Here is a 15,605-nt window from a genome sequence, read left to right on the forward strand (position 1 = left end):
TAGCCAGGGGTCTTCTGAGACCATCAGACTCCAAACAGCTCTCCCTTGTTCTCTTTCTGCCCCTCTCCCTCTCCCTGACCCTTAACCCCTGGTTTAGACCAGAAGGAACCCTTTCCTCCTCTTATATCTCAAAGTGCCATTGGAGCTGAACTCCCTTCCCTAAAAATAGGGGCTTTTGTGTCAGCCACTTCTCCTCACAGCCTGTCAAGACTTCCGTGGGAGCCACAGAGCCTCCATGGCTCCCTACTCACTTCCAACCTTTCCTTGCAGGCTCCGCTCAGGACCATGAGACCAGGCTTCTCCGGGGGCCACCGAGGGGCAAGGATGGCCGCCCAGCCCACTCCCTGCGGACACCCTCGGACCACCCCATCTTCCTAGCGCCCAGACAGAGGGGCCATGCCTGGGGAGCAACCCCGTGGAGCGCCGCCCCCAATCATGACCGGAGGCTTGCAGCCCTGCCAAACGGCCAGTGGCATAGCCAGTGGCTCAGCTGCGCAGCCCCCTGGCGAGGACGGTGCCCTGGCCAGCAGGTCCACCAAGGCCATCAGAGAGGCGGGCAGTGGGGCCCAGGCCCTGGAGCCTCCTGATACCCAGCCTCAGCAGGCTAGGGAGGCAGAGCCCAAGGCCCCACTCCCAAGAACCCATCCCCTAATCATCCCCCATGGGAAGGGTAGCAGCCCCCGGGCCCCACCAGGGAGGATCCACACACAGGCTCCCACGCGGCGTACAAGCAGGGCAGACAGCAGCCCCAAGCAGCTTTACAGTTTGAGCATTGTGGGCTCGAGGGCCAGACCAGCCTTGGATGAGACCCCTGAGGGCCCACAGCGTGAAGCCCCCCAGCCTCCTGAGGCAGAGGCCCCACCTGCCCCAGAAGAGCTCAACTTCCAAAGGTGCTTCCAGGAGACCCCCTCCAGCTTTACCTCCACCAATTATACCTCACCGAGCACAACCCCTGGGCCCCCACCCCTCAGGGCCCCCCAGAGCAGCGACGCCAGCCCCTGCAGGCCGGCCTCCTACTCGGAATTCCAGGCCAGTGGGGCCACTGCCTGGCCTCCCACTGCTGAGAACAACTTTCCAGGTGCTAGTTTCGGGGTGTCCCCCACAGAGCCGGAGCCCTTCCCTGAAGGCAGCAGCCCCAGGGTGGCCTCCTTCCAATTCCCCTTCCCTGCGCTGCATGGGGTCGGCCCAAAATCCTTTCCCGAGGACACAGCTGGGCCTAAGTACTCCAAGAGGGCACTGGTATGTGCCTTCCCCCAGCCTCAGGGAGCGTGGCCTGAGGAGGCGGTAAGCACATGCACTGCCTACCCGCTGCCCTCCCGGCCTGCTCCCCAAACCCTGCCTTGCTACCCCAGCCAGCCCAGCGGCCTCAACTCCCCCAGTGACCTCGGCCATGCTCTCCCCCAACCTGGTGCTGCTCACCCGGCCCCCCACCCCTTCTCAGAGAGCACAGCCACCTTCCCAGACAGTTTGCATAAGAGCCTGACCAAAGCCCTCCCTGAGAGACCACCTTCAGCCCACAATGGGCTGGGGAGCCCCAGGGGACCCCCAAACTCTCTGCCCCAGAGGCACTTCCCCGGGCAGGTATATGGAAGCCCGAGAGCCAGCAGGGTGGGCTCCAGTCCTGGGTCTCTGGACACAGAGCTGGCCACCCCCGGGCACCTGCCCACCAGACAGCCCCAGCTCTGGGACCCCGCCACAGCCCCTTACTCCACACCTCCCTTGGGGCCCCCATCCACCGCCAGGAGTGTGTTCTTTGAAGGCCAATCCAGTCCAGGCCAGCGGCTTGGCCTTCCTCAGAGCCCCCCAATGCCCTGGCCCCAGGTGCTCCCAGCCACTGGGCCTAACCCCCATCGGGTGGAGATGCTGAGCCGGCTGCCTTTGCCCCCAGGGGCCCCAGAGTGGCAGGGAGGCAGCCAGGGAGCCCTAGGTGCTGCCAGCAAGACACCCGGGCCAGGAGAAAAGCTGGCATTGCTGAGAAATAGCCCGGGCCAGCACGGCAGTGGCTCCCCGGGGCTGTTCACCTACAACGGGCTGCAAGACCCCGGAGCCCAGCCCCTGTTCTTTGGGATGGCCCAGCCCCAGGTTTCACCCCGAGGGACCCCTGGCCTGCCCCCAGCCAGGCTGGTGGGAGCTTCTCCCAGTGAGTCCCCACTGCCTTCACCCGCTACCAACACGGCTGGCAGCAGCACGTGCTCGTCACTGTCACCACTGTCCAGCAGCCCAGCCAACCCCAGCTCAGAGGAAAGCCAGCTCCCCGGCCCACTTGGGCCCTCCACCTTCTTTCAAACCCCCACTCACCGCCAGGAGACCAGCAGCCCCTTCCCGTCCCCAGAGCCCTCACACACCCTCCCCGTCCACTATCAGCCAGAGCCGGTCAAGGCCTTCCCTTTCCCCACAGAGGGGCTGGGGGCCAAGGGAGCCTTCAAATGCCTGGAGGAGGCTCCATTCCCCAGCACGGGCCCTGATGTGGGCAGCGGGGGCCTGGAGGGCTTCCCCCCTGAGCCACCCCCCTACTCTGCCCACCACTTCCCACTCAGTAGTGCCAGCCTGGACCAGCTGGATGTGCTGCTCACCTGCAAGCAGTGTGACCGCAACTACAGCAGCCTGGCCGCCTTTCTGGAGCACCGGCAGTTTTGCAGCCTGCTCCTGGCCAAGACCCAGGAGAGCCACCAACAGCCCTCGGGGCTCCCCACGCCCCCCGCTGCCCCCTCTGTGCTGGCCTCCCCCAAAGCACCAACCGGCAGGGACCCAAGCCTGCTCAGCCACACTAAGACGGTCCCCTTCCTGCTAGGAGGGGATGTCCGAGTGGATGGCAAAGATGACCCCTTGAGGACAAGTTTCTTGCCTGGCCTGGCTGCTGCCCCTTTCCCACTCCCTGCCTCAGACCTGGACCTGGAGGATGACGCCAAGCTGGACAGCCTCATCACCGAGGCACTCAATGGCCTGGAGTACCAGTCAGACAATCCTGAGATCGACAGCAGCTTTATCGATGTCTTTGCCGACGAGGAACCTTCTGGCCCAAGAGGTCCCAGTTCTGGGCAGCTCCCCAAGACCAGGGTGGGGGCCATGCCAGAGAACAAAGCTCAGCTCCCACTCCCAGCTGTGGCTGCCCCACTGGAACCCCAGGAAGCCCGCCCCGGGAACAGGAGCTACCTGGCCTGCAACAGACCTAAAACCCGTTCCCTGGGCCCAGTGCCTGCGGAGGCAGATGGGGCCAGCCTGGCCAGCCAGAAGAAGAAAGGGAAGCAGTTTAAGTTTTTCCGGAAAGAACTGGGCACGGCCAACACCACCAAGAGACCCGGAAGGAGCACCAGAGCTACCTGCCTAAGGACCAAGAGGAAGGGCAACAGAGCTGAGCCAGCCCCACCACACCCCCGGGACCTTAGAACTCAGGGCCCCAAGGGCCACACAAATCCCAGTGGCCAGGCCCTCCCAGTGGAGACCAGGAGCTCTAAGCGCCTCCGACTGTCTCCTGGAAAGGATTCCAGGAGAAGGAAGACGCGGAGTGGCACCTGGAGCAAGGAGCTCATCCACAAGATTGTGCAGCAGAAGAACCAGCTGCACAGGCGGCAGGTGCGGCAGAACCAGGATGGGCGCCTCTCCCTGGCGACCCAGAGGCCCGAGCCCAGCACCCTGGATGGCGGGCTCCAGGAGTACGACTATGCGTCGGAGTCTGAGGAGGAGGATGTCTTGCAGCCGCGGGGCTCCCGCTTCACAGGCCAGCCCCGCCACGGCTCTCAAAGGTGGCATCGGGGTGAGAAGAGAAAGGAAGTGGACTTGACCCCGGGTTCCCGAGAGGATCGAGAGCAGCAGAAACCCAAGAGAGTCGTGAAGCAGGAAACCAAGAAACCAAGCGGGCCTTGCCCAGGCTCCGTCGAGAACCCTGAGGCCGAAGTGGGCCCTGAGGAGAGAAGCGCCAAGCATCTCCTGCAGGTTCCCACCAGCACCAAGACCCCAGAGGAAAGCCGCCCATCACTAGACTTTCCCCAAGAGACCAAGAACTCTGAAATTGCTGAAGAGTTTCCCCCTGATACCACAAAGCTTCTCAGAGGAGTTTCCAGCTCTTCTCCAGCCACGCATGTGGAAGGAAGTCCCTGTCCCCCAGCCCCAGAGCAACCACAGCCAGGCAGAGAGAACACCATGGTGCCCCACAGGAGTTCACCAGCACCAGGTGCAGGCAGTCTGCTGAGTGCCTCCCCATGCACAGAACTGCCCATCTCTGGTGACAAAGAGGACCCCCCTGCCTACCTGCCAAGAGAATTACTGGTGCCTGTCATTAACACCACCACTGCCTACCCCGAGCCCAACATCCTATTTTTAAAGACCCCTGATCTTGACTGTGACCCTGCTCTTTTTAACAGAGACTCTGTGGTTCCAGCTACCAAAAAGGGGCCCCAGCCTTACAGTAGCCCCCACAGTGAATTGCTCCTTGGACCCAAAGAACTGGCTGGCTGTTTCCCCAAAGACCTATACTCCAAGCCCTCGGCTCTAGACACTCTGCCAGCCAGCAACATGCACCTTCGCCAGGATGGTGTGGACACCGGTCCCCTCAAGCCAAAACCTCCCAGGAGTCCACCCTACATAGTTGACACAGACCCACACAAAGCCAAGTCACTGCTGGCCTCAGAGTCGACACCTCTTCTCTCGGGGCTGCCCGTGGATGGCTTCAACTCACCAATCTATAGCAGCCTGTCTGGAAATGAGGATACCAACTCACCATCTGTGTGCACCGAAACTCCCCAAAGGAAACCCCAGCTAGACCCACCATACCCCTCACTTCTACCTGAGAAAGGCTGGGCCTTGCTGGAAGAAGTGTCCAACCATCTGGGCCATTTTCCTGATCTCTCAGGGGAAAAGGCGTTCAGTAAAAAGCGTCCCTGTGAAGAGACAGTGGCCACCAGTCCTTCCCCTTTGCCCAGCAAGGTTAGTGAATGTAGCATCGCTTTTATGAACAACCTGTCTGAGGATGAATTAGAGATCAAGAGATTGGTCACTGAATTAGAAAGTCAGTTGCAAAGTCAAGAAGTACACGAGGCCCCAGGAGAGTTGTGTGGAGCTGAGCACAAAAGCAATGTGTGCTCAGGCACAGGCACCCCGCTGCCTGGCCACCAGGCCACCTTGCCCCGAAAGGACACATTCTCTGCAACCGACCTCACTGGTCTTGAGGAACTGAGTCCTCACCAGGAAGGGGCAGAAACAGCTGTAGCCACCAAACAGGAGACTCTGGGGAGTCCCAAGGAGGAATGGCCCTCATTCCATCTGGGAGAAGCAGCCCCTCTCCCCAGCACCCACAGAGACCGGGTTTCTGGAGCTCCTTTCAGCCCCCCTGGAGCCAGCCTCAGTTTCCAGCCAGTGCAGAATGTCAGAATCTCCAGGACCGGGCTTCCCGAGGTGGAAGAGAGCTGTAGGGTCCACCCAGAAGCCTGTCTGCCTGACCCCAGAGAGCCACTCAAGTCTCCATCAGAAAGGGGGAGTTTAGTAAAGTGCAGCCCAAACCATGAGCCTTTACTTCCTCAAAATGACAAAGCCACCAGAATCCATCACGGCAAAGACATCCTGCTGCTCCTTCCCTGCACACAGAGAAGAGGGCTACTCCCAGGATCCCTCAAGGCACAGGGGCCCTGCCGAGATGCCCCTGAGCTGGAAGCACTCGGCAGCCCTGTCGCCCATCTGGCACCTGATTTGGCATTTCAAGGTGCCAGGGTTCTGCATCTGGGTGCCACTCCACCTTCTGGTGCCAGTCACAGTGATACCACCAAGGGACTCTCTGTAAGCATCACAGGCAGGCCAGAAGGAGCAGGGCCCCGCCACCCTCTGGTGGGGGGCCTTGGCTCTGAGGATAATAAGGAGTTTGTACCAGTGGGGGGCTTTCCAAATCCTGCTTGTGTGCCTGATGCCAGTCCTGGCAGGAGGCCCCAGGACCCAGCCACAAGCCCCCTATGTCAACTCCAGCTCCTGGTGGCCAGAGCAGCTGAGAATGAAAATGACTCACGAGGGTTACAGGGGCCTCTGCCTGCCAACACCCAGAACCTTCAACAGAGCAACCCCTCAGATCTGGAAGGGGACAGCATAGAAGGCGGGAATGTCGCTCACAGTCCTGCTAAGGGCTCTGATAGGGGGATGCAGATAACATCTGCCCCTGAAATGGCCAGATGTCAGCTGGGACCAGAGACAGATGGACATCTGGGGTTGCTCAGCCAGGCTGAGAAGCTCAAAGGCCAAGGCAAAGCCAGCCAACTACAGCCAGATTACTGGGGGACCCCAGAGGAGCCAAATGACCTTGCCACAGTCAATGCTCATCCTGAAACCACACAGGCCAGCCCAGCTGGGGCTGCAAACCAACTAACAGGACAGCTCCAGGGAAGCAGGGCAGCCTTGGGCCTTCAGAATGAGGCACGGGCCATCCCAAGCCCCACCTCTGATGCAGCAGCCCACTCCCAAAATGAGCCTGAGGACTGGGCTCCAGAAGAGGCAGCCAGCCCAGGCCTTAAGAAGCACCTGTTCCTCTCTGGGGAGAGCCCAGAACCCCCCATGAGTAACCTAGCCAGATGTGTCCCCTTGCCCATTTCTGTAGCCACCCCTGTTCCTTGCGGCCTTGAGCACCTGCTCCAGGAAGACTCTCCCACGACGCCTTCAGGTGAGCCGAGGGGGCTGGTCCCAGCATATCTATCCTGCAGAGACCCTACCAGCCCAAAGCCCCTGCCAGCCTGTTCCTCTGCCTGGACAACTCCAAAAAGGGCTGACTGTACCCCAGCCCCCACAGATGATGGGGTTGGGGGGCCCCCAGCAGCACCCTCATCTTTAAGGACAAGCCCCTTTGGCCTCAAGGAAAGTCTGGCTTGCTGCCCTCTCCTGGGGGAACACAGCTCCCTGGAAGACCCTCCCTTGGGCCAGCCCAGCTTCATCAATGTCTTCACTCCCACTCATGTTGGGGACCACCTTAAAGGCCACATTTCAAGAACCCTAGAGAGTTCCAGAAAAGAGAGACCGAGGGGATCTTCTGTCTGTGACGCCCCTCCTCCCCCAAGAGTGACCATCAAGGCTGTTGCCCTACCTAGCATTCCTGCCACAGGCATGGCGGCAGTCGGAGGTCCCAGGGCTGAGTGTCCAGACCAACGCTGCAGGGGAACCCCACCCCACACCAGCCCTGACGGGATGCCCAAGGGCCCCTCCTTAGAACCCCCAGGAAACGGGGAAGGCCAGAGCACCCCAGCTGTGCCTGCTGACCCTTCCGCCCAGGGGACAGCAGGGCCAGAGCCCCATGCCTGCTGGGAAGACCAGGTGGGGGCCAGCTCCCAGGGCCAGGAAGAACTGGAGACACCTGGGGCTGAGCACCCAGGCATTACAAAGGCCTCCGAAGCTGGTACTAGGAGCCAAACAGTCACCTGCTCTTACAAAGAGCTCCACCCAGGCAGAGCCACCTCTCTGAGCAGCACAGCCAGCAACTCCAGAACTGACTCCCCCCAGAGCCTCAGAAATGTCCTCTACCAGATGCCCCAGGAGGACACCCTCTGTTCCCAGGACCGCAGACAGAAGAAGCCTCGTGGCTTTAAAAAGAGGCCCGTGTCCACTGAGAATGGCCACTGGAAGGACCAAGACCCCAGCGGGCAGCCCGTGACTTGTGAGGTTTGCTTGGCTACCTTCCGCTCCAGGCCGGGCCTAAGCCGCCACAGAGCCAGGAAGCATGGGCTGCACAGGGGAGCCACCTCCCAGCCAACTCCCCTGGCGCTGCCCACTCCCCAGATGTGCCGCACCCCTGGAAAGAAAAGCCGCAGGGCACCTGTAAAGGAGAAACTGAAGCACGGGCTGAGCGGCCCCAGCCACACTGCTGGTTCGCCTCCCATCCAGGGCTCCACGGCTGCTGAAGACATCCCAGGTCCTGACACATCCAAGGGGCTCAGGCGGGGGCTTAGCACTCTGGGAACACCACGTTGTCCCTCCAGCCAGGAACCACAACCCCCAGACCTGGTCAAGCAAAGGGTGGAAGTGAGCCCTGCAGAGCCCAGGAAACGGGACCGCCTGGAGAGGAATGAGCCTCGTCCCAAACAGGCAGAAAGAGGAGGAGGCCAGAGGCGGGGTGGAGAGCCCACAGACGTCCCCAGCAAGTCCGAGGGAAAGTCAAATAAGAAAGCGAGAAAGCCAAGAACGAGAAGGTTCCAGGAGGATAGCAGTCCTCCAGTCTCTCCTGATGTGATTTCAGATAGAAGCCCCTGGAATCCATCAGCTGAGGTTGCCATTTACCCGGCCCCTCCAAGCCACTGCCTCTCACCAGAGGAAGAGCTAGAGACCGAGCTCATACAGCCACCTCTCCCTGTGGCCACAGACCTAGGGAAGATGGCCACACAGAAGTCACCTGGGAATTGGGTAACCCATCCAGGGAAGATGGAGGGGGTGACTCCTGGGGAAGGACCAGGGGAGCAGAAGGCAGCTTTGGCAAGGGGATGCCAGAGATCCAGAGACACCAAGACATCGGGCATCTATAGAGAGCCATTACGGGCAGCTAAGGGTAAGCCTGCAAGAAACAGCAGAGTGGCCAAGAGTAAGTCAGGGCAAGGTGTCTGGGAGGGGCACAAGGCCCCCTCTGGACCTCCAGGACCTCCAGAGAATTGTGGTTCTGAAGCAGGCAGCACCATCAGCACTTGCCTCCAGAGCCCACTGTGCAACCCAGAAGACAGGGTCCAGGAGCATGAGGGTGTGGCTCCTGAAGCCCCCGGCTCTGGTCTCAAGGACCCTCATAGCTTGTTTGATGATGAAGCCTCCTTTTCCCAACTCTTCCCTCTGGGAAACCGCTTAACTCGGAAGAAAAACCCCCGAGTCTACGGGAAGCGCTGTAAAAAGGCAAAGCCCCCACCACCGCTGGAGCCCAGTGGCGAGTTCCAGGGCAGCACTGCTCTGTCCTCTGCCCGCCTGCCCACAGACCTCAGTGACTCGGGCTCCCTCTGCCTGTCTCACGAGGACCCGTGGAGTGACGAGGCCATGAGCCTGCCTGAGTCCTTCCTCCTGGAGGGCTTCCTCAGCAGCAAGATGCCTGGCATTGACCCCTGGGCCCCTGGCCCCAGACTGTGGGCCCTGGAGCCTGACCTGGATGCAGACTATGCCAAGCAGGGGCCCTCCTGCAGCACCGAGGATCACCCATCAGAGAACATCCCTGAGCTGCACATGGTCCCAGAAGCTTGGCGAGGCCTGGAGCTGCAGCCTCCCACTGATGAAACCACCTCTTCTTTCGGAGACATGAGCCCCGAGCCTCCCAACCTGGAACGAGAACACTATGACTGTGGACTCCCAGGGAACACCATGGATCTTGAGAGCTTCAGTGCCAAACTTGAAATGCAAGATCTGTGCTTCCTGGGACCCTGTGAGGACCCTGTGGGTCTCCCCAGCATGAGCTTCTTAGACTTCAAGTCCACAGCTAACTCCCAGGGACCACAAAGCGAAAGGACAGAGGAGGCAGCCGGGGCCAGAAGGACCCCAGGCAGACACAGGCAAGCCAAGGCCGGGAGGGTGCCCTATAAGTGCAAGGTGTGCTTCCAGCGCTTCCACAGCCTCGGTGAGCTGGACCTCCACAAGCTGGCCCACAGCCCCTCGCCTCCCCCCACTTGCTACATGTGTGTGGAGCGCAGGTTTGGCTCTCGTGAGCTGCTGCGGGACCACCTGCAGGAGAAGCACGTGCAGGGCCGGGCGGGGCTGTGGGCCTGTGGCATGTGCCTGAGGGAGGTGGCCGACATCTGGATGTACAATGAGCACCTGCGGGAGCACGCCCTTCGGTTCGCCCGCAAGGGACCATCACGGAGGTCCCTGGGGGACCCTTCTAGATGCTGGGAGGGGGACAGCACTGTCACACGCTTTCTGAGCAGCATCATGGGGCAGGTGTCCAAACCCCACAGGGGCAAGCGCTCAGTTGGCCAGGCAAATGAGGGCCTTGCGGAGAGGGAAAGGGAAAAATCCAAGGCTCGTGCCAATAACTCAAACCAGGATTGCGCCTTGATGACAGACAGCACCTTGGCCAATAGTAGCCCGTCAACCTGCAAAAACCCCACTCCTCCCAGCAGTTCTGCTACTCTTCCCAGCTCCACCAAGACGTGCCCCAACTCGTCCCCTGACCCCTGCTCTAGTCGCGAGCTTCTCCTCCACACCATCCCGGTGCACCAGGACTGCAAGGACCCCTCCCGCGACTGCCACCACTGCGGGAAGCGGTTCCCCAAGCCCTTCAAGCTGCAACGCCACCTGGCGGTGCACAGCCCACAGCGCGTCTTCCTGTGTCCCCAGTGTCCACTGGTCTACCCTGAGCCTCGTGAGCTCCGCATGCACCTGGCCAGGGAGCATGGAGTGAAGGAAGAGCAGGAGATGCAGCATACCCTGCTGTACACATGTGAGCTCTGTGCCAATGTCACAAACATCAGCAAGAGATCCTTTGTCTGCAGCTCCTGCAACTACACATTCACCAAGAAGGAGCAGTTCGACCGACACATGGACAAACACCTGAGGAGGGGGCAGCAGCCCTTCACATTCCGAGGGGTACGGAGGCCAGGAGCCCCTGGGCAGAAGGCCCCAGCCCGAGAGGGCACACTGCCCAGCAAACGACGAAAGGTGGCCACACCCAGCAGCACCCCTGGGCCAGTTGTGGACCAGTTTCTACCCCTGGACAGCAGCCCCACCCTGAGTGAGGTGACCACCCCAGCCCCACTCCAGCCCTGCCTGGATGCAGCTCCAGGCGGCATCAAGAGTCAGCCCAGGACCCCAGAGAGACCTATGGACCCTGTGAGCAACCTGGTCACGGGGAGCAGTCTGCCCTCTGACCCACAGGAGCTCTTGCTCCCATCTCTGTCTCCTTTCCCAGCAGCCTCAGCTGGTGGTAAAAATGGCCACAGGCCAGAGCGAGCCCAGGAAAGCCACACAAACAAGGCTTCCCCAGGCAGCCCAAGGCCTCTTCTACAGCAGGCTTTCCTGGTGGAGGGGTATCTGCCCCAGCCAGGGGCCAGAGGCCAAACTATAGAGGAACAGAGGCCTGCTGGCCTGTTCTCAGGGAAATGCAGGACCCCAAGTACCCCTGGCAAATGTGCCCCTGCCTATTGCCCAGAAGCACCCTCCCTGCTCCAGAAGAAGCAGGTGTCTACATGCCCCATGGTGCCTGAGGGGAACACAGGGGGCTCTTCCCACAAGGGCAGTGCTGCCAAGTATGGGAGCTGCTGGAATTCATCAAAGGACAGGCTAGCTCTGTCCACCCCCAACAAAGCACCCAAGTTTCCAGTGCCATCAAAGAAGGCCATGGTCAGCCCAACACCTGGAGAACCAACCCATGGCACTGAGGATAAGCAGAAGCCCACTGCCCTCAAAACCAAGCCAGGTCCCAACAATAGAGGCCAGGGAGGCCAACAGCACAGCACCAAGACAGCAGGCGGCAGCCAGCCCCAACCAGCCAGCGGGCAGCTCCAAAGCGAGACAGCCACCACCCCAGCCAAGCCCAACTGCCTAGGCCAGAACCCCACCCCAGGCAAGCCCCTGACTCGAGCTCCAGCCAAGGGCTACTCTAAGGCACCAAGGGAAGCTGGTAACCAGAGGCCTCAGGGGAGCCCGGGCCCCAGGGAGGATGGGGAGGGCAAAGAGAAGAAAAGAAAGGGCCGGGCCCTTGGACCAACCAAGAATGAAAGTGTGGGGAGCTTGGGGAGAGCTCCTTCAGTCCCTGACAAACCACCCCGGGCTCCCCGAAAGCAGGCCACTCCCAGCCGTGTGCTCCCCTCCAAGACCAGACCCAGTAGCCAGAACAGCACAACGCTGCCCCAGCCCTCTGAGCAGCAAAAGGGGGAGCCTGGCCACTCATACCGAGACTTCAGACGCAGCAAAGACGGGCTGGGCAAGGCCTTCCCCCAGGCGAGACCCCTGCACAGGCCCCCTAAGAGGGGCAGAGCTATCCATGGTGCTGAACCTGCCAACCCCCGTGCCTGCTGGACGGCTGCGTCCCAGAGCGACCTCCTTAGCCAGCTCTTCGGACAGAGACTAACCAGCTTCAAGATCCCTTTAAAAAAGGACCCTTCTGAATAATTTATAGGAGTGAGCAAGTGCATGGGAGAAAGGCTGGGGGACAAGCCCAGCAAATGAGGGACTCCGGTCTACACTGGTGAGCTTCAGTCTTCTGAGAGAGTTCGCTTGGAGGCCACATCTTAATCCCTCTGACTTACCATACAGACGCTCAGACTTTGGTGTTAGAGTTGAGACTAATGCTTTGAGCAGAGCCTGGGGTGGATGGACAGCTGGAAGGTGAGGGTGAAGGGCAGGCCAGCTGCAGTCTCTTTGAGACCACACAGCTGTTTTCTCAGTACCAAGAACTTGAAGGAAGAGCAGCTCACATCCCACATACTGTGTGCTCCCATTGCATAGGCACGATACACCACAGAAGCCCCTCCTTTGATGGTTTGCAGAGGATCCCCCTCCTCCTGTCAGCTAGCAAGGAAGTACAATGAGGCAGCCATGGTCAGATGGCGGCAGACCCCTCTTAGTTTTGTTGCTGCTGTAACTCGAATTCCAACATGGCCTTACAAATCAAATGGGATGGGGGGCAGGGAGTGGCAGGGCTCTCCACCTAAAAGAGTGGTTCATGAGCTGCCTGACCCCCCAGAGCACAACAAGCCTTCTCTGACAACACGATCTTGACAGCCACTGTCTCTACCACCAACAGAAGCATTGGTCTCCAGTGCATCTTGACCCCTGAGGACCAGGGTCACATCCGGACAGGGAGAAAGCTGCTCACTGGCCAGCTTCTACTGGTCCACTGGTCCTCCCTCTCCATCCCACCCTTCTTCCCCCAGCCCCAACCCAGCCTCTGCAATTGATTTCTAGAGCCTTCCTCCTACACGGAGCTCTCGCTGCAACTATCAGCAATTTAGCTCTGAAGTTTCTGGTGCTATTTTCATGTTGTAATGTGAATATAGGCTTCCTCAATTTGTTTTACTTAGGGGATTGGGTGGGGAGACGGTGGGGAGGCGCAATGGGGGCTGCATAGAAGGCCCACAGGCACCAGCTGCCCTGAGAAGTCTTTCACTGGCTCCCCCGTGCCGGCAAGCTCCAGCCCCAGGGTTGCAGTCAGAGCAGCCGGCTAGGACACTCAGGGCCGGGTATGGTGCTGCTGGCATCTCATGCACTGACGTGACCCAGGGGTCGGTACACGTCCTTTTTTCAGAATTGTGTCTTTGAAGGGGTTAGGAGGGGTGGGAGAGGCTTCCTTCTCTTCTTGGGTGTCTGAAGTTTGTGGTTTGTTTCCTTTTTTTTTTTTTTTTTATTTTACTTTGGGTGCAATGTGTATGTCAAAAGTTTTTATCTTGGTATTCTGAAAGAGACCAAATCAGGCCCAAATCTTCTTTCTAGAAGGTGTTGTGTGCCACTCAGAATGCCTCTTTAGTCCTGATAAATAAAACGTGGAGGAACTCTGGGGCTGTACTGTACGAATCACAGCAAACTCATCTTGTCAAATACATTCCCACTGTTTTCACAGAGAGCCTCTGCTGTGTGATGCCTGTCCTCCCACCAGTCCTACCCTGTCTGCCCTCCCAGATCCAGAACCTGGTTCATAAAGTGTCAGCTTCAGCTGCTACTTCCATCCCGTCACCTAGTCTACCTGGCCTAAGAAGCAAAGTGGTCTCACCGGTCCCTCCAAGGTTGTTACCACAGTGTAGATAATGCCATAGCATAGCCTCTCTTTGTGTTTGAAGCCTCCTGGCTTTGGGCTGGGGCCCTTGGGGGGCAGAGCAGGAGAAATAAAGTGTTGGGAAATCATTAATGTGGAATGGTTTTGGGGACACGGGAAGGTAGCAGAGGCAGCATGAAGGGTGAAACCAGGAAATCCTCCCCCATTGCAGGCTCAGACCCCTGGAGCCCACCATGTCCTGAAGATCCACTCACAGACTCCAGGGCCAGGGACAAGCACCTGGAAGGCAAATGAGGCTTAGAGTCAGGCACCTATCTGGTCCCACCCCTGATGGCCACCTGGGCCCAGGCATGAGGGAGACTGCTCAAAGCAGGCCCTCAGCAACACGTGCTGGGAAGGGCCTTTCCACAGAGAGGGGTCGCACATGTGAAACTATAACTGGGATCTTGTCACTTCTGTCCAGGTCCACAGAGCCCCTGTCCCACCCACATCACACGCTCCCCTACCGCCTCGCTCTCCTTCATCTTGCCAGGCCATTGCCAGGCCATCGCCTGTGCAGTTCTTGCCACCAGGAGCGCCCTTCTCAACTCCTCTCCCTTACCCTCTCCCTCAGCCCCTCTGATTGACTGGTGTACAACCCCCACCCCGCCCCGCCCCAGGTGGCAGCCATGAGCTGACTGAGTGAGGGGGCCCATCATCTCACATTTGCACACCTACTTTGCACTGGGAAATGAACCAGATGCATCCCCCTCCTTCAGGGAACTCCAAACGGATTCTGTTATGAGTGGGGGCTTTTGTCTCTTTGGGGATCACCATAGCAGGGCCTCAGACAGGACTGGAGATCAGGAATGGAAAGGGGTGGGAAGAGCCCTGAGTGCAGCATAAGGAGAGGGGTGTGAGGTGGAGGCGAATGAGTTTGAGCTGTGTTTGAGAAAGACTGTCTGGGGAATCGGGATGGTGATCCATGGGACGCAGTGGGTCCACAGGACTGAGTGCTCCCATTCCTGGGTGCCCCCCCCCATTTAGCCCACCATACGTCAGGCAGGTCCTGGGGCCAGCAGCATCCACATCACTTGGGAACATGGTGGACATTCTAGGCTCTGCCCCAGACTTCAATCAGATGCTCTGGGGCAGGCGGACAGACACTCTGTGCTGTCATATGCCCTTTGGGTGCTGACGCTCATGGCATTTGGAGACCAACCATGGCTCCAGTCTGTTCAGGTTCTGGCATGAGCAAGCCGCGCAACGCGACTCCTTTGACTGAAGCCCCCTCCTGTGGCCATAGCCCCCAGGGTGGACACTCTGGCCTGGCCAGCAGGTGGCAGCATTCACCCAGCTTGGCTGGGTACTTGGGTTGGACAGCTGGACTCTAGGCCTCTGCATCGCCTGCTGCTCCCACTCACGAACACGATAAACATGCATCCCCTTACACTCAGCCTCACCAACAGGCTCAGAGATTCATGCTTACTGCGTACGTGTGTGCACCCCTTCATGGCCTCACACACAAACACCTGACCCTCCCAGACAATGCTGAGATGTGAGTACTATAGGTACATCGGGGAGCCCTGGACCTTGAGAGGTCCCCAGTCAGGCATCCGAAGGGCCCTTTTAAACCATGGGAGTGGGCTAGATGAGGATGGAAGAGAGTTCGGGCAAGAGAGGCCTGGGCACAGGAGCCCCGCAGGGGCTACTGCTCCCTAAGGATCTAAGAAAATGCCCAGCCATCCTGCAGCTGAGAAAATGAGGCACAGTCCCCCCCAACCATGTGCCCCAAACGTCCTCAGGCAGAGCCTTGGCTCACCACCTAGGAAAGCAGCAGGTCTTTCCAGGGGCTGCCCCAAAGCAGACAGGAGTGGCCAGAGGGAGATACATGTTGGCAGAAGGTCACATAAATGTCTGTATTGTTCAGCTGCATCCTCTAATAAGTCCCAAAGCCTGACCCCATGACACCTCAGCCCCACCAGCC

The 15,605-nt window shown here is 59.5% G+C and overlaps 1 protein-coding gene across 3 annotated transcripts in view; it reads left to right on the forward strand.

Moving 5' to 3' along the window:
* The window catches only part of ZNF469 (zinc finger protein 469), a 288,356-nt gene extending 274,128 nt beyond the window's left edge, over positions 1-14,228 (forward strand). For 2 of the 3 annotated variants that reach the window (XM_016129457.2, XM_016129462.2), the window contains one exon: positions 271-13,489. In XM_016129457.2, the coding sequence (XP_015984943.2) occupies positions 397-12,039 (11,643 nt within the window). In that variant the 5' untranslated portion in view covers positions 271-396 and the 3' untranslated portion in view covers positions 12,040-13,489. Of the gene's footprint in view, positions 1-270 lie in introns of all 3 variants that reach the window. The other variant, XR_001594964.2, reaches the window with a different exon arrangement.
* The last annotated feature ends 1,377 nt before the right edge of the window (positions 14,229-15,605 follow it).

Source organism: Rousettus aegyptiacus, unplaced genomic scaffold, assembly GCF_014176215.1.
Source record: "Rousettus aegyptiacus isolate mRouAeg1 unplaced genomic scaffold, mRouAeg1.p scaffold_m13_p_14, whole genome shotgun sequence".
NCBI classification, from domain to species: Eukaryota; Metazoa; Chordata; class Mammalia; order Chiroptera; family Pteropodidae; genus Rousettus; species Rousettus aegyptiacus.